The following is a 21,864-nucleotide window of genomic DNA, read 5'->3' on the forward strand; positions in this document are numbered from 1 at the left end:
CTGGTCCTATTAATATTGTGGCATGCCCTCTGGCAGGAATCTTTCCCTCCTTAGGCCTCAGTTTCTTCATCTGTAAATCTGGTACTGGACTGAATTGCTGAGGTCCTCTCCTGGTATAAAATTCCATAATTCTTGAGATTTAAATACATTTTTGGATGGCTTTATATAATGGATTATTGTGTCATTTAGGAGTTTTTGGTGTTTAAGTAACAGAAACCCAGTTTAAACTTAGCTTAAACAAAGTGAGTGGGGGAGGGGAATGACAAGGAATTGATTAGCTCCTATAACCAGGAAGTCTAGGAGTGCATTTGGAATCAATCAGATGTAGACGGTCTGTTTTCTGCTTGACATTATTTCTAGCTTGATCCAGTGACCCAAATGTAAGGCTTTGCCTCTCCAGCTCTCAATTCTGCCTAACTCTTCTTGGTTTCATTTTTTAGACTTTATGTGGCAAGACGGCTATTGGTAGCCCTAGACCCACATCCTCTTAGGTTAGCATCCCCAGAAGAAGAGAAAGCCTTCCCAGATGGCTCCATTAGAGAAATTCAGAGATAGACTCTGGCCTCACTTGGGTCATAAGCCTCATTCCTGAAGTAGATCCTGGCTATGGGAGGAGAGAGTACTTTGATTGCCAGGCTGGTCACGTGCTTACCCCTGAGGCCAGGAGTGTGAAAGAATTGGGCATGTGGGTTGAGGTTGCTCCATCCAAACTACCCCAGCACAAATGGACGCTTATCATAAGAAAGGGGAAAAATTTGCAGGGCAGATCAAAACAAAAAAGCAAAAAAAAAAAAAAAAAAAAAAAAACCAAAAAACTGCCCAAAGCAGCAAACATCAGGGGCCGGCCCCGTGGTGCAAGTGGTTAAGTGCGAGGGCTCCGCTGCGGCAGCCCGGGTTTCACTGGTTCGGATCCCGGGCGCGCACCGACGCACCACTTATCAAACCATACTGTGGCGGTGTCCCATATAAAGTAGAGGAAGATGGGCATGGATGTTAGCCCAGGGCCAGTCTTCCTCAGCAAAAAAAGAAGAGGATTGGCAGATGTTAGCTCAGGGCCGATCTTGCTCACAAAAAAAAAAAACACATCAATTTATTAAGGCAAACAATTAGAACAAGGTCAATATCATAAAAAGCACACTGGTTCTAACCTAAATTGTTTTGTTGCGGTGGTTAGTGGCTGTTGTTCATAAGTAGGGATGTGGTTTTTGTCTAGAAGGCATAACACCAGCTTTAACATCTTAAAAGCTTAAGTTTTCCATCTTCTGTCTAAACAGGGCAAACATGAGTCCCAGCAAACAGAATCTGTGGTACTTCAGTCCTCCCGGGGGATCAAAGTGGAAGGCTGCATCCGAATGTATGAGCTGGTGCACAGAATGAAAGGAACAGTAAGTCACCCGGGAAGTAAGGCAGGCTTGACCCTAGGGGACCACATTTAAATACAATTCCTTGGGGCTTTTGAATGCCCACCGTATGCTAGTCACCATGCCCCACATAGTAGGTCCAGATTTAGTTGGGGAGATAGTGTAATATAGCAGTCAAGACTAAGCTCTCTGAGGTCAAATCTGGTTTCAAATCCTGGCTCTTCTGTTTTACCTGTGACTTTGGGAAAATTACTTAGGTTTTTCCTGGCTTTCATTTGCTTCTCCAAAATTCGAAGATGATATGAGGTTGTCCATTAAGGTTATACTGAGAAGATGGACCTTAGCAGCCTCGTGAGATAAGAATGCACTATTGTAATTAATTCTTTTGACTTTATTTTTTTATTAGAAAACAATGCGTGATTTTGTAAAATTTTTTAAAGAAACAGTGAACAAAGTAGATGCGAATCCATGTCCTCATAGAGTTTATGCTGGTGGGAAAGACAGAAGTAAACCAGAGAAATAAGGACACTGTAGTAAGAAAACTATTATAACCTGAATGAAAGACAGCAGCACTCAGTAAAGCTTGCACTTTGACACTGTAACAAAGAAAGATGGTGGTTGCTTAGACTAGGGAGGTAGCAGTGGAGATAGTGATGAGCAGTGTGTGTGTGTGTATGTATCCTAGAGTTTTCTCAGCTCTGCTCCATCAATCAACACACACGGACTTTCTGTCTCCCAGAAGTATGTAGAAGGTTTTTCCCTGCTGATGGGCTCCTTCGTGTGTTCTCTGATGTTGAGTCTTTTTTCTTCCCAACTCTTATTTAACTGGTCTCAGTGGAGAAGATACGTATGCTTGTGTTCAATTTGCCTTCTTGCACTGAAAGCTTTAAAATAACTTCTAAAATAGAATAACATAATGTCTTAATATATTTTGACATATCTCTGTGCCAGCATATATAGCATCTCATCCTCGTTAAAGGCTGCAAAGTATTCTCTAATATGACCCGCTATAGTATATTTAATCATTCCCCAGTTAATTTAAATTGTTTTAAATTTATTGCAATTATCAACAGGGCTGCAGAGAGCATCCTTGTACATATATCTTTGCACACATATGCAAGCATTTCCTCAGAACAAAATCCTAAAATGGAACTGGAGTCACAGGATATATACACTTGAAATTTTGATAGTTAAAATGTCAAGTTGCCCTTAAAAACCGTATGAGAGGGGCCGGCCCTGTGGCACAAGCGGTTAAGTGTGTGCACTCCGCTGCGGTGGCCCGGGGTTCGCTGGTTCGGATCCCAGGCATGCACCAACGCACCGCTTGTTAAGCCCTGCTGTGGCGGCGTCCCATATAAAGTAGAGGAAGATGGGCACAGATGTTAGCCCAGGGCCAGTCTTCCTCAGCAAAAAAGAGGAGGATGGGCATTGGATGTTAGCTCAGGGCTTGTCCTCCTCACAAAAAAAAAACAAAACAAATGAAAAAACAACCATATGAGAGTACTCGTGAATCATAAATGAAGTACCAAATTCCCTTAGGTATAAAGGAAAGGGACTTTCCTAAGTGGAGGTGGGGGAAAAATCTAAGCAGAGATAATAACATGAGGAAAGGAGTGAGGCAGGAATGTGCATAGCAGGTTTATGGAATTAGAAAAAGGATTTCTGTAGATTACCGTGAAACCCTCACAAGAGTACACAGGATAGAAGCTTAAAAGTACAGGGCTGTTTGATACTGTGTTGGTAAATACCTATCCATTTCCAGCTTATACTGGAGTGACATAAACCATATGGGGCAAATTGGAAGAGCTTTCCAAAACAGCTGAATTTAAAGATCAACCCAAAGGGGAGAGGTGACTCGCAAAAGTTCTGAGAAGTAAGCAGATGATTCCATGCCCTTGATTATCTCTGAGGGAGTTAAGGACTGATGGGAGGGTATTCCATGGGGAGAAATGAGCAAGGTGGTAATGGAGCTCTGGAGAGCAGCATCTGATCCTTTTCAGGAGGGCCTGAGGCAGTGGCAGGAGGACCAGGAGAGGAAGGTGCGCGCCCTCTCGGAGATGGCATCTGAACAACTGAAGCGGTTTGATGAACGGAAGGAACTGAAGCATCATAAAGAATTCCAGGACTTACGGGAAGTGATGGAGAAGAGGTGAGTCTCCCTGAATTCTGACTGGGAATGTCGGTGTGGTCAGTTGGAACTCTTTCCCACCAGGAAACCCAAAGGGAAAGAGGTGAACTTCTGATGAGTCCTTAAATATCAAAATAAGATAGCCAGAGAAGCTTACAACCTAGGAGAATGACCAACCTTGGAAAGATGACCAGTGTATCACGAAGAGAGGGAGGCTTTCAGGAGAGGTCAAACAGTTGTAGGGAGCATCCCTGACTATTCCTCCCTGTCATTTTTCATTCAGCTCCAGAGAAGCCCTGGGGCAGCAAGAGAAACTAAAAGCTGAGCATCGTCACAGAGCAAAGGTCAGAGCCTGGGCGAGTCCGTGTGTGTGTTTCAGTGTCTGGCTGTAACCTGCCCGAAGAGTCAGGTTCTGCAGACAGTCACGGCGGGCCTGGCCCATGTCATGCCTGTGTGACTTTGGGCAGTCCTTTTTCTGCCGTGGGCCCCTCTGTGAAAAGATGTAACCACACAGGGCTTGATGAATGTAGAATGAGAAGGCCCAGGAGCCCCTCGGAGAGAGAAGACTTGACAGCTCTTTCTGTAGATCCTCAACCTGAAGCTGCGGGAGGCAGAGCAGCAGCGCCTGAAGCAGGTGGAGCAGGAGCGGCTCCGCAGGGAGGAGGGCCAGGCGCGCCTGCGGAGCCTCTATGCCCTGCAGGAGGAGCTGCTGCACCTCAACCAGCAGCTGGACGCGGACCAGCACAAAGACCTGCTCAAGGTCGACCTGTCGGCCTTCCAGACCCGAGGCAATCAGCTGTGCGGCCTCATCTCGGGGATCATTCGGGCCACTTCTGAGGTGAGGGGGCTTCCGGGGGGACTCCATCTTTGAAATGGAGAATCTTAAGAGCAAAGTTGTCTTCCGATTAAAGATAATGCCTACTTATTATCGCTTGTCATCTCTATGCCTAGAGATAACCACTGTTAACATTTTACATTTCTTTTCTCACAAGATGTGTGTGTGTGCGTGCATGCACGTGTGTGTGTGTGTTATCCTCACCCAAAATTGGACTCATAGAGATACAGAGTTTCTTACCTTAGATTAAAAAAATATTTGTTTCTTCTGATTGCAAAATACCTGAGTTCGTTCAGTAATATATACTGAATGCCTACTACACTTGTGGTAAAAATTAAAACCTTACAGAAATGTATATTGCTTTTTTCGGTTAACGTTGCATTTTGAACACATAATTACTATAATCGTTAAAAATATTTTGATGTTTTTAAGGCAGTGTGAAAAACTGCAGGTATTGCCTTGACACATAGTAGGTATTTAATTAAATATTTGATGAAGAGATGAAATTGGGTACTTCCAGCATGTAACCATACCAAACTTGATTGGAAAAAAAACGTGCCTAGTATGGAACATTTAAGTTTCTGTATTTTCACTACCATAACACTGTAGTGATATCATTATATACATATCTTATGTGTATTTATGATTATTTCTTTGAGATAAATTCCCAGAAATGGAATTACTTGGTCAAAGAATTTTAAGGTTCTTGATTCACATCCAAAGTTGTACCAGTTGACACTTCCATTAATTGTTTATTCTTGCCCTTAGTTCGTATTTCTACTAGAGTCTGTTTTAAAAAATCAATTTATGTGAGTTCTATATATCAAAAACTTTTGGCATTTATCATATTTGAAGCAAAAGTTTATTTTTATAGTTTATTATTCCCTTTGAATTCTCTTTATGGCTTTTGTTTATCTTTCTTTTTGTAAAATTTTAAACTTTTACAGAAGTAGAGAGAACAACTAATGTACCTTTGGGCACCCGTTCCCCTGCTTCAACCAGAATGAACAGCTCCCGATCTTGTTTCATCTCTACCTCCACCCGCACCTCCCCCCCAGATGGTTTTACAGTAAATCTCAGACATATTCCTTCATCTGGAAAATACTTTAGTGTGTATCTCGAAAAGATAAAACTCTTAATATAGCCAAAATACTAATATCACATCTAAAAAACTAATAATCTATTTAATATGACCAACTATCTAGTCAGTGTTCAAATTTCTCCAATTGTCTCAAAATTGTTTTTAACAATTGGTTGGAAAATTAACATCCATGCAAGGTTCAATCTTTCAATTTGCTCTGTCTCTTACTTGAAAGTCTTTTAATCTCAATGGTCTACCTCCCTTATCTCTTTTTTCTTGCCATTTAATTATTGAAGAATCTGGATCGTTTCTTCTATAAAATTTCCTACATTCTGGAAAATTCCAGAACGCAATTTCTCACCCTACCCCTGTGATGTTTTTACATTTTCTTTTATTCCCTGTAGTTCCCATGAACTGGTAACTTTATCTAGGGCAGCGTTGTCCAGCAGAATTTTCTGTACTGATGGAAATGTTCCATATCTGTGCTATGCAATACCATAGCCACTAGCCACATGTGGCTGTAGAGCACTTGAAATGTGGCTATTGTGGGCCGGCCCCGTGGCTTAGCGGTTAAGTGCGCTTGCTCTGCTGCTGGCGGCCCGGGTTCGGATCCCGGGCGCGTACCGAGGAACCGCTTCTCCGGCCATGCTGAGGCCATGTCCCACATACAGCAACTAGAAGGGTGTGCAGCTATGACATACAACTATCTACTGGGGCTTTGGGGGGGAAATAAATAAATAAGTAAAATTAAAGAAAAAAAAAGAAATGTGGCTATTGTGACTGAAGAACTGAATTTTAATTAAAAGCATTTTTTTTTTTTTCTTTTTTTTTTTTTTTTCTTTTCTTTTTTTTTTTTTTTTTTTGTGAGGAGATCAGCCCTGTGCTAACATCCGCCAATCCTCCTCCTTTTTTTGCTAAGGAAGACGGCCCTGGGCTAACATCTGTGCCTATCTTCCTCCACTTTATATGGGACGCCGCCACAGCATGGCTTGCCAAGCAGTGCGTCGGTGCGCGCCCGGGATCCGAACCAGCGAACCCCGGGCCGCCGCAGCGGAGCGCGCGCACCCAACCACTTGCGCCACCGGGCCGGCCCCCTAAAAGCATTTTTTTAATGAATTTAAGTGTAAATAGCAACATGTGGCTGCCTTACTGGCAGCACAGACCTAGAGACTTGACCAGATTCAGATTTGATTTTTTTTTTCGTTTGCACAACAGTACTTCACACTTGGTCGTATATACTTGTTATTCCATCACATTGGGAGGCGTATAGTATCTGATTCTTCTTCCACTTGTGATGTTAAGATCGACCAGTGGCTTCAGATATGGTCAGCCTTATCTTCCATTTTAAAGATCTCTATGAGCCTATGTAATTCTACTACATTGATTAATTAATCCCTATGTAATTCTACTACAAAGAAGAAATTTTCCCTATAAACTGTTTATCTTGAGGTACAGTCTGAATAGGAAAGGAAAGATAAATGTTTGATTCTTTCCTTTTATCAATTTTCAGAATGAGTTGCTTTTCTAGCATTCTCCCACAGTGATTTATGAGGGTTTTTTCCTTATTTTGTTAGCTATCATTAAGAATTTATGAATTTTTATGTATTTGTTGTGTAGTATATTTCACTCTGTTGCAGTTTTGTTGTTGTTTAAATGGTCTCATCTTTGACCTGTGGGAGCACCTTCAGGTTGGTTCCTCCATCCTTTTGGCATGGCCCCAGTAGTGTTTGTTGCAGCAGAAAGCACGTAAGCTAAGATGCTCCTACCTCATGTTGAACATTTTCTTCTCCAGACGTAGAATCAGGCATTGCTTCAAGGAACTTGATTACTTGTTAGTGGGAAAAGGTATTTTAGAAAACACAGTCTGGTTACTATGGTTTATCATTGTTTCTAGGCCTTTTCAATAGATAGCACTAGTACTTTTTGTGTGTGTGTGTGAAAATACATCATTAATTCATTCGGATCTTTTCCATTCAAATATAAGATTATAGCATTTATTTAACTTCTTTAATTTTATATATGTGTCATTGTTATCCCATTCTGAAAATCTGTTTCTTTCTTTCTTTTTTTTTTTTTGGTGAGGAAAATCGGCCCTGAGCTAACATCTGTTGCCAATCCTACTCTTTTTGCTTGAGGAAGATTGTCACTGAGCTAACATCTGTGCCAGTCTTCCTCTACTTTATATATGGGACACTGCCACAACATGGCTGGATGAGTGGTGCATAGGTCCCTGCCCGGGATCTGAACCTGCGAACCCTGGGCCGCCAAAGCAGGGTGTGCAAACTTAACCACTCTGCCGCCAGGCTGGCCCTCAGTTTCTAAATTAATGAATGTTATTTACTTTATCCTACTATATATAGTATAATATGTGTCTGTATATGTGTAATTTCATAACATAATTTCAAAATAATGATACCAATACTAACAATATGATTGCTGATAACAGTTTAAGGTTTCTTGGTGCTTCTTTTTGCCTAGAACTATATACCACTAAGGGGCGTACAATTAAATTACTGTTTCATTTCACTTGAAATAATTCTCTTTATTGTTAAGATACTAACTTGATAAATGGTTGGGTTCATCTGTTTCATTTTTAAGAATTTCTTTCAACTGGGTTTAATTTTGTTTTATACTTATTTGAAACACTTACATGGTTCCAAAGTCAGAACTACAAAAAACGTGTAGTTGGAGAAGTCTAGCTTCCTTCTGTCTCCACCCTGTTCTTGTCCTCTCTGCAAGTGACCATTTTCTGTTAGCTTTTGGGTGTTGTGTCCATTCTTTAAAAACAAAAGCAAATACCTACGTGTGTATTTATCTCCCCCTTCCCAGATAAAAGATAGCTTACCATGTGCACTGTTCTGGATCTTGCTTCTTTTGCACTTAATTTATCCTGGCAAGCACTGCTTAGCAATGTGTAGAGTTTTCCTCATTTCTTTATATAACAGCATAGTACTCTGTTGTGTGGGTGTATAGTACAAACATAGTTTATGACATTTTTTAATTTTATTTATTTATTTTTTCCCCCAAAGCCCCAGTAGATAGTTGTATGTCATAGTTGCACATCCTTCTAGTTGCTGTATGTGAGACGCGGCCTCAGCATGGCTGGAGAAGCGGTGCGTTGGTGCGCGCCCGGGATCGGAACCTGGGCCACCAGCAGCGGAGCGTGCGCACTTAACTGCTAAGCCACCGGGCCGGCCCAATGACGTTTTTGATATAAAGAAGTTATGGATTTTTTCCCCTCATTTAATCCACTTGAAATTTATTTGATTCTTGGTGGGAGATGTTTATTTTTTTAAATATTCCTACTATTTTACCACCACCCACTTTTTCCTCCTGATTAGTAAATATCTCTTATCACCCTAAATACTATCCTGGAGCTCTTTCTCAATATTCTTTTCTAGGGGCTGGCCCCATGGCCTGGTGGTTAGGTTCAACATGTTCTGCTTTGGTGGCCAGGGTTTGGTTCCCGGGCGTGGACCTACACTGCTTGTCGGCAGCCATGCTGTGGCGGCGACCCACATGCAAAATAGAGGAAGATTGGCTCAGATGTTAGCTCAGGGTGAATCTTCCTCAGCAAAAGAAATATATATATTCTTTTCTATTTCTTTGATACATTTTTTAATTCTTATACCAGGATCATTGTATTTTATTTATTTATTTTTTTGTGAGGAAGGTCAGCCCTGCACTAGCATCCATGCAATCCTTCTCCTTTTTCTTTTCTTTTGTTTTTGTGAGGAGATCAGCCCTGTGCTAACATCTGCCAATCCTTCTCTTTTTTTGCTGAGGAAGACCGGCCCTGGGCTAACATCCCTGCCCGTGTTCCTCCACTTTATATGGGACGCCGCCACAGCATGGCCTGCCAAGCAGTGCGTCAGTGCGTGCCCGGGATCCAAACTGGTGAACCCCGGGCTGCCACAGCAGAGCCCATGCACTTAACTGCTTGCACCACTGGGCTGGCCCCTAATCCTTCTCTTTTTGCTGAGGAAGACCGGCCCTGAGCTAACATCTATTGCCAATCATCCTCCTTTTTTTTTCTTTCTCCCCAAAGCCCCAGTAGATAGTTGTACGTCATAGTTGCACATCCTTCTAGTTGCTGTATGTGGGACGCCGCCTCAGCATGGCCTGAGAAGCGGTGCGTCAGTGCATGTCCAGGATCTGAACCCAGGCCGCCAGTAGCGGAGCACGCGCACTTAACCGCTAAGCTACGGGGCCAGCCCCCATCCTATTTTAATTGATGTAGCTTTATAATACATCTTAATACCTAAAAGGGAAAACCCATCATGAATTTCCTGTAGAATTTTGTTGTTTGTATTCTACCTGGGACAAGTTGGTTTAAAATGAGAGACCTCATTGATTTAACAGATAAAACTATGAAATATGTTTATAGGACAGAACATAGAAAATAATGCAGAGCTTCTCAATTCATTTTATAATTTTGATAGTCAAATTCTAACAAAATAGCACACTGAAAGAAATGTGCATGTCAGTCTGACTTATATGCAATCTCACTTATGAACAGAAGATCTAAATAAAAGATAAATCAAATTTATTAGTGCCTCAAAAAAATAATGCACTATAACCAAAGAGGTGTTATTCTAAGAATAATATAAAGCTGGTTCAATATGAAATCTGTTCATGAAATTCATTTTACTAATAGGTTAATGGAGCAAAATCATATGCTTATTTCATCAGATGTTATAAAAGTATATGCTAAAATTCAACATCCTTTCCTGATTTAAAAAAACCTTGTAGTAAACTAAGAATAAAAATGTGTTCCTCGTTAATATGATAAATAGTATATATTTCAGATATTCCCTTCAAGTTGGGAAAGAAATAAAAATATACCGCATTGTTACTGTTGTTTAATGTTGTTATAGAAGTTTTAGCCAATAGAAGGTAATAAAAACAAAGTATAAATATTTAAATGAAGAAATGTAATTTGATGACAGTGTGATTGTCTACCTAGAAAGCCAAGAGTAAAAAGCTGGAAACTATTAGGTTTTTTTTTGTTTGTTTGTTTTGTTTTTTTTGTAAGGGAGATCAGCCCTGTGCTAACATCCATGCTGATCCTCCTCTTTTTGCTGAGGAAGACCGGCTCTGAGCTAACATCTATTGCCAATCCTCCTCCATTTTTTTCCCCCAAAGCCCCAGTAGATAGTTGTATGTCGTAGTCGCACATCCTTCTAGTTGCTGTATGTGGGATGTGGCCTCAGCATGGCGGGACAAGCGGTGCGTCGGTGCGTGCCTGGGATCCGAACCCAGGCCACCAGTAGCGGAGCACACGCACTTAACTGCTAAGCCACGGGGCCGGCCCCTAATGAGACTTTAATAATGTGGCCAAAATTTAAAATATTCTGGCAAAAAAAGAGTTAAAAATATGATGAAATTATATAATACCTAGAAATAAACTAGCATAAAGTGGATGTGATATACATAAAGAAAAGTACAAAACTTAATTAAATTTATAGACTTGAATAAACGGAATAATTTACCGTGTTCCTGAAGCCTCATTAAAATAAGCTATCAGATTTGCCCAAGTCAGTAAATTTTGTGAAATTCTAATAAAAAATATGTTAGACTGTTTCAAAAAAGAAACCTAGTGGTGGCAGACTTGCATTATCAAATATAAAAACATTTTCTAACACTACAGTTCAAGCAGTTTCTTTTTGCCTAGGAACAGACAGCAAGATTAGTGGAACAGAATAGCAAGCCCAGAAGGAGACATATTTTTTGTAGGATAATTAATATATTATAAAGGTTATCATTTCAAATCAGTGGGGAAAAGATGGATTATTTAGAACCATAAAAGTAAAGATTAAATTTATCCCATTCTTTCATCTTATTAATTCCATATTTCTTGGATGTTTAAGTGTAAAAACAAAGAGAAAAACAAAAAAAAATAAATCATTATGTTCAGTGGAAAAAAACATAGGTGAATATTTGAATTATAGTAAGGTATAGAGGCCCTGTGTAAGCAAAGCAAGAAAAATAAATGTCATAATGGAAAAGATCAATAGATATGAGTACGTAAAAGTTAAAGTCATATTCAAGTTAGAAAACATGTTTGTAATATACACAGCAGACCTAAATTTAATGTTCTTGATACAAAGAGACCTCTTGCAATTTATGGCAAAAAAAAAGATAAATAAATCACTCTCTACCTCCATCCCATTAATGGGAAAATGAGCAAAGGACAGGACAAGCAGCTTATAAAAGCAAAAATGTAATTGTCTAGTACATTTGAAAATAAATGCAAAATCACCATTAATATATGGAATGCAGATTAAAACACAGTATCATTTTTATCTAGACTTTTGTCATAAGCTTTTAAAAAATTATTCCAGCCAGTGTTGGTGAGAGCACGGAAGAATCCGTACTTAGATACTGTGGATGTGTTGGTAATTTGGTATTACCTTTAAGAGAACAGGAAAGCAATAAATATCAACATGTTGAATGTGAGTATTCCACTGGCACAACAATTCCAATTCTAGAAATGTATTTACTTGTGTGAGGTACGATTCCGCCCCACAGGGTGCCTAGGGTATTACCACTAAGCTCTGCCTCTGTCACCCTGACAGAACGGCTTTCCTACCACAGAGGACCAAGCTGTGGCTGAGAGAGCTCTGCAGGAAATGCGGGACCTCCTTACGAACTTGCAGCAGGAGATCGCCAGGGCCTGTGAAGACAAGAGGAGGCAGGATGAAAAGGAGGCCCAGATAAAGCAGCAAGAGTCACAGATGCAGCAGGGGCCACAGGTCCACAAAGAGTCCCCGGCTCCCAGCCTGGGCCCGGGAGGGAAACAGAATGAAGGTGAGTTTGGATGTGGATGTGGTCCTTTAACTGAGTGTAAGTTTCAGAATGTGAAAAGAAACAAGACTGTGTTTTTAGTATTGTATTAAACTACAGGGCAATTTGCCAGAACTTTTACATAATGTAAAATTTAGTACTTGTACTGAATTACGTTTAGTTTTGGATGATATGGAGCTTGACTTCAGATTCCAACACTTTCCATGAAGACTTGAACTTCTGTATAATTCTAGTAGATGTGTCATTCCAAGAGTTGCTGTTGCTGAGCATTTTCAATAAATATGTACAAAATGTGTGTTCGTTTAATACGTAAGAGAATCAATATAGCATAATGGTTGTGAATGCTAGCTTTGGAGCCGTATCTGTGGGAATCTAGTTTTTCTGCTTCCTAGCAATGTAACTTTGGCAAATTACTTAAGCTCTCCATGCCTGTTTCTTTATCTATTACAATGACAGTAATAGTATCTACTTCATAGGGTTATTGTGGCAATGAAAGCAGCTAATACATATATAAGGTGATTAGAACAGTGCCTGGCTCACAGTAAGTGTTCACTACCTACCAGCTATTATGAAAGCCTGTCTTTGATTCCTCAGACCTGCAGGTGAAGGTGCAAGACAGTACAATGCAGTGGTACCAGCAGCTGCAGGATGCTTCCAGTCGATGCGTGTTGGCCTTTGAGGGGCTGACCAGCAGCAAAGACAGTGAGGTAGGAGGGATCTAAGTCAGGAATTCTCTGGGTCTGATAGGCTCCCCACAGCCTCGTGTCCCAAAGGAATGTAGCTAGCATGTCACGTTCCCCAGTCCTCGTGGCATCTACTCAGCTCTTCAAAATACTATCTGCCTTCTCACTGTTCTCTTCTGGCAGGCCAAAAAGATAAAGATGGACCTCCAGAAGGCTGCCACCATCCCAGTGAGCCAAATCTCCACCATTGCAGGTTGGTCAGAGGAGTTAAGAACATAGCCCTTCACTTCATTTTGTTACTTTTAAAGAAAAACTCCAAATCTACTTATCTGTAAGGTTCCTATAAACAGAGTGTGTTTGCACACATGTTGATGGTTGGATCAGGTATGTCTAAGTTATATGCATCCTATTTTGCTTTCCTCTGGTTCCTCTTCAACACAGAGAAGGTAATCATTATGTATTTGTTGACTCATTTTTTTTAATAAGCTATATATTAATAGTAAATTGTTTAGGATGGCCCTTACCTAAAGTCGAAAGTTACTGCTGAAAACATCACTAAGGGAACTAGGATGTGACTTGTATTCTTTGCTTTGTCCTACAACCTTAGCTTTTCCAAACTTGAAGCCTGCCTTGTTAATACTTTAGAACTTGTTCCTTTTCTCTCCAGAGACTGAGATTTAGAGAGGAAGAACCAGACAGGGGAAAGACCCTTCTTCCTCTTCTTCTTTAGAAACAAGTTCATTTTTATAGAGCTCTAGATGTGGAAGCCTCCGAATTACAGACTGTGCTGCCAAGTGGCTGAGGAGCATGTACAGCCAGAAAGCTGCTCTGATTTAGCATGGGTCCCAGTTCCCCTGGTTTACTTGTTGCCTAAAAAGCATAGGAAAGTTGCAGTTTCTGCCGTTGAGAGGCTGTATGACAGCACTTAGATATCACTTTGCTGCCTGAAATTCTCTCTGGAACAAGGACAAGGTATAAATAAATAAACACGTATCACTTTCTGGAATTTAAAGTGCCATTTCCTTTGATAGCAACAGCAACGGGGGAGAGGTTGACGTGACAGCCATTCCACACCTTCGCTGCCCTCCTCAGGCTTATCCTCAGTTTTTACCCCTCAGTTGACCACAGATAGCCTTGCATCCTCCTTCATCAGGAAAATCGAGACGCCGGTGTGAGATCCTCAGATGCCTGCCCCTTCCACCTTTGCACAGCTGTACTTACCTCTTTTCTCCTGTTTCAAAGGATGAAGTGTCCTTCCAGCCCATGCTTGACCTTCCACCTCCGCCTTTGTCCCCATCCCCTCTCATCTCCTTCAAGACTTTGCCTCATCATTTATCACCTTTCTCTCCCATTTTCTGCAGTACTCCCTTTACAGGCTCCTTTCCCTTTAAACGTGCTTGAGTCACTCACATCCTAAAATATGTTTCCTTTGTTTCTTTATCTTCTAAATATTTTCAAGTATTCCTCACATGTGGATTTGGCACTGTTGATCTTCCCATCTTTATGAAACTCTGCTCCTTTGGCTTCCATGGCAGTATTACTTTCCAGGTTCTCCTCCTGCCTCTCTTTCTCCTTTGTGGGTTCCTCGGTCTCCTCCGCACCTTAATTGTAGGTGTTTCCTAGGGATCCACTCTTACCCCTCAGTTCTTCTCGTTCTACAGACCCCATGGCTTCGGCCATGACCTGTGTGCAGATGACTCTCAGATCTGTCTCTGGTTCATTCCTTTCCTCTGAGCTTCAGATTCTCCAGCTCCAGCTCCCTGCGGAACTTCTCCGCCTGGCTGTCTCTCAGATACCTCAAGTTTAATATGTTTAGATCTGAACTCATCGTCTTCCTTATGCCTGCTTTGTCTCCTGTTTGCTCTAAGTAATCAGAGCACCATTATCTACCCAGTCTCCTTAGCTGGAAACCTGGGAGTCATCCCCATGACTGCCTCCTCTGTTTCATTCTCTACGTCTAGTTAGGGTCTAGTTTTGCTGTTCTTCATTTTCCTGCATTTTTCCTGACTGTGTCTCTTTGTCTCCATCATTATTGTAAGCCCTTTAAGAACTTACAGTCCAGCCAGACACAGACATGCTGTAGAGTTAGTGCTCAGTAAATGTTGGATGACCGAGAAGAGATCTAACTCCTACCTCTGTAAAGGTGGACGTCCACGAGTAGTTGGATTCAGAGCAGAATTTAAGTAAGAATGTGGTGCTGGGGTGGCATATGGGATGTGGGAGGCCATGTCAGGCATAGGGTTGGGAGCTGACTCTCCTAACTGGAGAGGCGTGGAGAAAGGGGCTGAGTGGGGATTCGGCCAAGAAGGTCCTTTGAAACCATCAGTAAAGTAGTAATAGAGTGTGACTTAGTAGGAGTGTGAGTGGGGTAAATTTGTATGGAAATGTACGTATTTTACTATCTCAGTAAGGTTTGAGTCCCTGTTTCTGTTTTTCTGGGATTATTAGCCTTGGGGCTTCTATGAGATCTCATTATTTAATTCTTGTTTCCCTCCTGCTTTTCTTACTTCCTAGAAAGGTGGCTAGCTGGGTTTTTTTGTTTGTTTTAATCAACCTGAATCAGTGGTTTGAGGAGGATATTTCTGAGATTCTTTTTTTTTTTTTATTTTTTATTTTTTTCCCCCCAAAGCCCCAGTACATAGTTGTATGTCATAGCTGCACATCCTTCTAGTTGCTGTATGTGAGATACAGCCTCAGCATGGCCGGATAAGCGGTGCGTCAGTGCGCGCCTGGGATCCAAACCCCGGGCCACCAGCGGCAGAGCTCGCGCACTTAACCAGTAAGCCACGGGGCTGGCCCTCTGAGATTCTTGTAACATTTTTTAAAATGATTAGGAGCTTGTCAGGATATTTCTAAACTGGAGATGCTGTATTAATTTAAATAAAATTAAATTGATTGCAAATAGTGGAAACTAATTCAGATCTGTTTCTGTAAAAAACAAAAAATAAAACAAAAAAGTTTGTCCTAAAGATAACAAGGTATTTTACAGAACCTGATGACGGGAATGGGGCTAGGTCTCAGGAGCTAGAAACTTTAGGACACTTTTCTCTCGCACCTTGTCTTCCCTCTGTACATGTCCATTCTTATTTTATAGACTGCTGTTCTTTGGTCCACATGGCATTTGCAAGGCTCCACTGCTCACAAGTGTATGTGTTCCAGGCCAGCCACTTCAAGGAATTAACTCTGTCAGTCGGCTGATTGGCTCAGCTAGACTATCCTAATCTAACTTTAGGCACTATAGAGGATAGGACACAGAGGATCTTTCATACAAGTACAGCTACTAGGAACCCACTTCTATGTCTCTGAGGATGGAGAGAGGCAGGTCCCAGAGAAGGGGAGGAAATCATTGTGAGCTGGGAAGATCCTTTAGAAGGTTTTTCCTAAAGATGCAAATGACTCCTTTAGGGACATCAGCCATGGCCCATGGGATCTATAACAATTCAAAACCTATTTCCATATTGTTCATCTCTCTGTTTGATGTGTCAGTTTCAGGATTAGTTCATTCCCAAATAAGGAATTCCTTTGAAATAGTACTATGTCTTATGTACTTTTTGCACCCCCCACAACATGTATTTGATTGACATTTATTTTTCTGCATGAGTATTTTGGCTTTAGGCTCTGAACTGCTGGAGGGCTGCACAGCTGGATTTATATAGATTCCTTGTTATTACAGTGGTGAAAATTAGATTGATCTGCAGTTGTATCTTTTAACTAGCTTCCTCTCTTTCATACCCAGGCTCAAAGCTGAAGGAGATCTTTGACAAGATCCACAGCCTACTCTCTGGAAAACCTGTTCAGTCTGGTGGGCGCTCTGTGTCTGTGACAGTTAACCCACAGGGCCTGGACTTTGTCCAGTACAAACTAGCAGAGAAATTTGTGGTGAGAAACCTTGTTTACAGAGCTATGGGAAGAAGAGGCTGGTGCACAACATTTAAGCTTTTCTTGAGTATTAACTTAAAATTGTCCCCATTTCTGTGTTCCCAGAAACAAGGAGAGGAGGAAGTGGCCTCTCATCACGAAGCAGTCTTCCCCATCGCGGTTGTGGCCTCCGGGATCTGGGAGCTCCACCCCAGAGTGGGGGACCTCATTCTTGCTCACCTACACAAGAAGTGTCCTTACTCTGTTCCTTTCTATCCAGCTTTTAAGGAGGGAATGTCTTTGGAAGACTATCAGAGGTGAAGTTGTTTTTCTCCTTCCTCACTGTCCCTAGGGTGATCAATGAAATATAAATAGAATTTCTTTTCCTCCTCCTCACAGCTCCTCTTATGTACCTTGAATGTTCTATCGGAGAATACAATGTCTTTCATGCAAACTGGATAGCTTTGGAATTTGTGGGTTTAGGTACCAATAATCAGTATAGTTTACTGGAAAGAATACTGGATCTAGAATCCAGGGGTCTTAGAATCTTATCCCTGGTTTGCATTTAATAGCTTTGCAAAACTGGGTAAATCATTTAACATCTTTGAGCATCATTTTCCTTATTTGTAAATAATATCTGTAACCTCCTGTGAGTTTACCTCACAAGGCTTATATGATGCACAGATTGGATAATGGAGATGAGTGCTTTGTAAACAAAGATTCTACAAATGTAATCATATGTAATAATTTATTAAGAATAATATATTGCTACTTTTAGCCATAAAAAGTAATCTCTGATTTGTCACCCTTGCTTTGGCCTTGTCACATTGAATTTTTTTTTCCCATGTAGGATGCTTGGCTACCAAGTGACGGATTCCAAAGTGGAACAGCAGGACAACTTTCTCAAACGCATGTCTGGGATGATCCGTCTCTATGCTGCCATCATCCAGCTGCGGTGGCCTTATGGAAACCGACAAGAGGTAGTAGAAAAGACTTACTGTCGCTAATGAGAGGCCGGACCATATAAGTACATTCCATCTGCAGGAAATATTGACTTTCTTTCAGAGAGGGCAGTCGAGTTACATGATAAGTTAAAGTGTATTCATAGGTATTCTTTAGAGAAGTCGCTGATTGTTAGAGAAATTTTGGATCCTCAGAGCCATTTGTTCAATGATTGACTCAGCTGAGGCTTTAAAGAACTGAGTTTATTTATTTATTTATTTTTTTGTGAGGAAGATCAGCCCTGAGCTAACATCCATGCTAATCCTCCCCTTTTTGCTGAGGAAGACTGGCTCTGAGCTAACATCATTGCCAATCCTCCTCCTCCCCCCACCCCCAATGCCAAAGCCCCAGTACATAGTTTTATGTCATAGTTACACATCCTTCTAGGTGCTATATGTGGGACGTTGCCTCAGTATGGCCGGAGAAGTGGTGCGTCAGTGCGCGCCCGGGATCTGAACCCGGACCGCCAGTAGCAGAGCACGCGCACCTAACCGCTAAGCCACGGGGCCGGCCCTAAAGAACTGAGTTTATAAAAGATTCTCCCAGAGGAGAGTCTGTTGTAAATTAATCATTAGGTTAGAAGATTTTACTAGAAGAGGAGTGAGCAAGAAATTGTCATATGAAACCTAGTTGGTGCCTTAGAGGCCATCTGGGTCACTAACTTTACTTCCCAGATGGACAGATAGGGGCTTAGCAAGCTGTGGTGATACACACTTGTCAATGGCAGAGCCATGGTTGGCTTTGGCCCACCAGCCCAAGTCTTTTCTCAAGGAATACAGATTAGAGAGATGGAGAAATTAATGGACTTAGAGACCTAAAGAGAAAAGAATATGTCAATAGAAACCAAGAAGTTTTTATTGTGCACCTGCTGTGTCCCAGGTTCTATGCTAAAGGTACCACGAATAATAAATAAAATGTCTGTAAGGGTAATTGTTGGCCTGTGAAATCCCTGAAACTGAAGCTGACAGATATGTATTGAAGGGATCTTGTAAAGAATGTGTGGGTACCAAGGTATTGGAACATTTAAAACCAGAATTCAGTGCCGGCCCCCGGGGCTTAGTGGTTAAGTGCACGTGCTCTGCTACTGGCGGCCTGGGTTCAGATCCTGGGCGCGCACCGACGCACCGCTTGTCAGGCCATGCTGAGGCCGCGTCCCACATACAGCAACTAGAAGGATGTGCAACTATGACATACAACTATCTACTGGGGCCTTGGGGAGAAAAAGGGAAAAAAAAAAAAGGAAGAGGATTGGCAATAGACGTTAGGTCAGAGCCAGTCTTCCTCAGCAAAAAGAGAAAGATTGGCATGGATGGTAGTTCAGGGCTGATCTTCCAAAAAAAAAAAAAAGAAAAAAACAGAATTCATTTGGCTTGTACTGTTTCTCCCCTGCAGCCTGTGCTTGGGTTAGGTGATCTAGGGGTTCATGTCCATCTAGTAATGGCTGGATGATAACACTGGAACTTTAGATCTCTGAATAAAATGAGATCAAATCATGACCAAGCTTCTCTCCTCCCAGGTTCACCCTCATGGCTTAAATCATGGCTGGCGCTGGTTGGCACAGATCTTAAACATGGAGCCCCTGTCAGATGTGACAGCCACCCTCCTCTTTGACTTCTTGGAGGTATGTAATGCAGGTATCACACAAGACAGAGCCAGTGGTTGAAGCAGCCGTGAGCCACTGCATGACATGAGTGGGGAAACAATGTAGAAATAGAGGCTGATGGTGAACAGCGTTAGGGTCCAATGTCATAAATTTTTTCCCGAGCCCTAAGACAAAACCTAGCATTTGATTTTTCTTCTCACTGTACTTCCCTTCTCTGTGTGGATGTCTTCTGCTTGTAAAGAACAGAAAACTGTATGGAAACTAGACTTGATGGTGAACACAATGCAATCTATACAGGAGCCAAAATATAATGATGTACACCTGAAATTTACAGTGTTATAAACCAATGTGACCTCAATAAAATTAAAAAAATTAATTAAAAAAAGGAAAGAAAATTATACGTCTTAGCACAAGTGAAAATGGGAGTTTGTTTTAGGGATTTAGAAGCGACTCCCAGAACCAAGGGTAGGATGTGTAGGTGAATTTCATGAGACCTGGAACCAGGAACTGGAATGTCACCAGGTACAAGACAGTCCCTCTCAGGGCCACGTGGTCTTTCATATCTGCTCTCCCTGCATGTTGCTGCGTTCCTGTTCTGTCGGCCAACTTTCTCTAGTTGTTTGTGCACGGTGGAGAAGATGGCCATCCTGGGCTGTATTGCTCAGCCTCAGTGTGCTCACCCAGTGTAGTGGGACTGGTATCCCACCTTTGTGATTCCTAATTCCCAGGAGAGAAAATATGATTAACCAGCTTGTGTCGGGTATCTCTCCCTTCCAGAAGGCTCCAAACAGTTCTGTCTGCTTATGAGAGGCCACCCTTATAGGGTGATGGTAAGGGTTTCTGTGGAAACAACATACTTCTTAAAGAAAAAAGGCACATGCCTTTTTTGGGACCATTTGGCCAAAGGTTCCTTGTCACCTTAATAGCTCCTGAGGTTACAGTATATGAACAATGATCCTGAAACATGGAGAGCACAAGTGGTATTCTGTATACTTGGCTTACTAAGGTTGAGAGGTATGCTAGACCTTTAAAAAGTCTTCCATTCAATAGAATCAAAGAGGAATAGTTAATAAAGTTTGATTCACATTTTCTGGTTTTCTGAAACACTTGGCTGCCTGGCATTCTGGTTAAATGGATGTATTGCCATATACAGAGAAATGCTTCAAAAGAAAGTTGGATTTTTCCATTTATTCCCTTGGTTAGCTAGCTAAGTGGCATTGTGGCTGAAATTCTTGATAGGACTGAAAGGCAAAGGGCCAGCTGTGCTTTCTGGCTCTCTCATATGAGTGTGCATTTTCATTCTCTGCTCTGACAGTGCCTTTCCTTCCCTCTAGGTGTGTGGGAATGCCCTTATGAAACAGTACCAGGTCCAGTTCTGGAAGCTGATACTTCTCATCAAAGAGGACTACTTCCCCAGGTATTAGACTTGTTAAGCAGACACGAGGGGATTCAGTAGTTAAAACTCGTGACAGCAGATACCCTTGGGTGCTGTACATGCTATTTTTGACTCAGTTAAAAACGTATTAAGTGTGACATCTTCTACTCTCATCCTTCTACTCTTTGATGTTTCAGTAAACACTTTTGAATTCTAATGAGAGTCTCTTTTAAATATTGTTGGCTAAATGAGAAAACAAATTAGGAAGATCTTAGATTCAGATACCTGACATTATTAAACTCTGTTCTTTTCCAAACTCCCCCAGATAATTGGGAGTGGTGATTACATGCAGTCATGAATGAAACAAGGTTATCAGGCCGCCTCAGTAAATCAGTTGTCCGCTTGACTCTGTCGCAGCATTCACCTTTAAGTACCCTTGTCATTCCTCTCAACCATCTGGCATTTCAAGTCGGTGAAAGGCCCACCTGACCACAAAGACATTGGGAAGGAGCACTGCTCTCTTCTCCTTTATCTCCTTGTTTGAAAAGAAGCTTGAAACCATTTGGAAGAGCAACAGAATCCTTAGACTAAAAGCCAGCTCTGCGAGTCATTTGATCTACCCTTCACTCCAGATCAGCAGGGTACCTAAGTCCTCTCCCGAAGAGGTGGGAATCATGTGTCTTCTTTCTCTCCCTTAGGATCGAAGCCATCACAAGCTCAGGACAGATGGGTTCTTTCATACGCCTCAAGCAGTTCTTAGAGGTAAGATGCCCTAGACTAACGTGTCCCACACTGTTGCTGGCCTGGAATGTGCTTTTGTGTCTGACGAGTCTTGGACCTCCAGACTCTCAGATTGCAGTCTCTTCCTCTGGATTTTTCGAAGCCCTACTTTTTGTCCATAATTCTCCCTTAACCTTAGGGGCTGCCAGTTCATCTTCTTTTTACATGTCATTCTCCATACTGCCTGTGGAGAAGCTAGCCTAAGAGATGAATAAAATATATTTAAGGAATCTTGTCTCAACAGTACATTTTTTGCATGGTGGCGAAGGTTTGTTTCTCAGTCTCAGGTCTGGGGAAGGGGTAAGTGTGGTCACATTTCTCTATGAGAACAGACTGCACATTCAGCCAGGC

The 21,864-nt window shown here is 41.7% G+C and overlaps 1 protein-coding gene across 1 annotated transcript in view; it reads left to right on the forward strand.

Annotated features, from left to right (window-relative positions):
* Positions 1-21,864, forward strand: part of GLE1 (GLE1 RNA export mediator) — a 32,449-nt gene that overhangs the window by 9,024 nt on the left and 1,561 nt on the right. The window contains exons 3-15 of the mRNA XM_058524190.1: positions 1,275-1,385; positions 3,362-3,510; positions 3,773-3,833; positions 4,076-4,327; positions 11,984-12,215; positions 12,807-12,919; positions 13,079-13,148; positions 16,632-16,774; positions 16,880-17,070; positions 17,604-17,733; positions 19,272-19,376; positions 20,693-20,775; positions 21,432-21,495. Of these exons, the coding sequence (XP_058380173.1) occupies positions 1,275-1,385; positions 3,362-3,510; positions 3,773-3,833; positions 4,076-4,327; positions 11,984-12,215; positions 12,807-12,919; positions 13,079-13,148; positions 16,632-16,774; positions 16,880-17,070; positions 17,604-17,733; positions 19,272-19,376; positions 20,693-20,775; positions 21,432-21,495 (1,704 nt within the window). The remainder of the gene's footprint in view (positions 1-1,274; positions 1,386-3,361; positions 3,511-3,772; positions 3,834-4,075; positions 4,328-11,983; positions 12,216-12,806; positions 12,920-13,078; positions 13,149-16,631; positions 16,775-16,879; positions 17,071-17,603; positions 17,734-19,271; positions 19,377-20,692; positions 20,776-21,431; positions 21,496-21,864) is intronic.

This window comes from Diceros bicornis, chromosome 28 (genome assembly GCF_020826845.1).
Source record: "Diceros bicornis minor isolate mBicDic1 chromosome 28, mDicBic1.mat.cur, whole genome shotgun sequence".
NCBI classification, from domain to species: domain Eukaryota; kingdom Metazoa; phylum Chordata; class Mammalia; order Perissodactyla; family Rhinocerotidae; genus Diceros; species Diceros bicornis.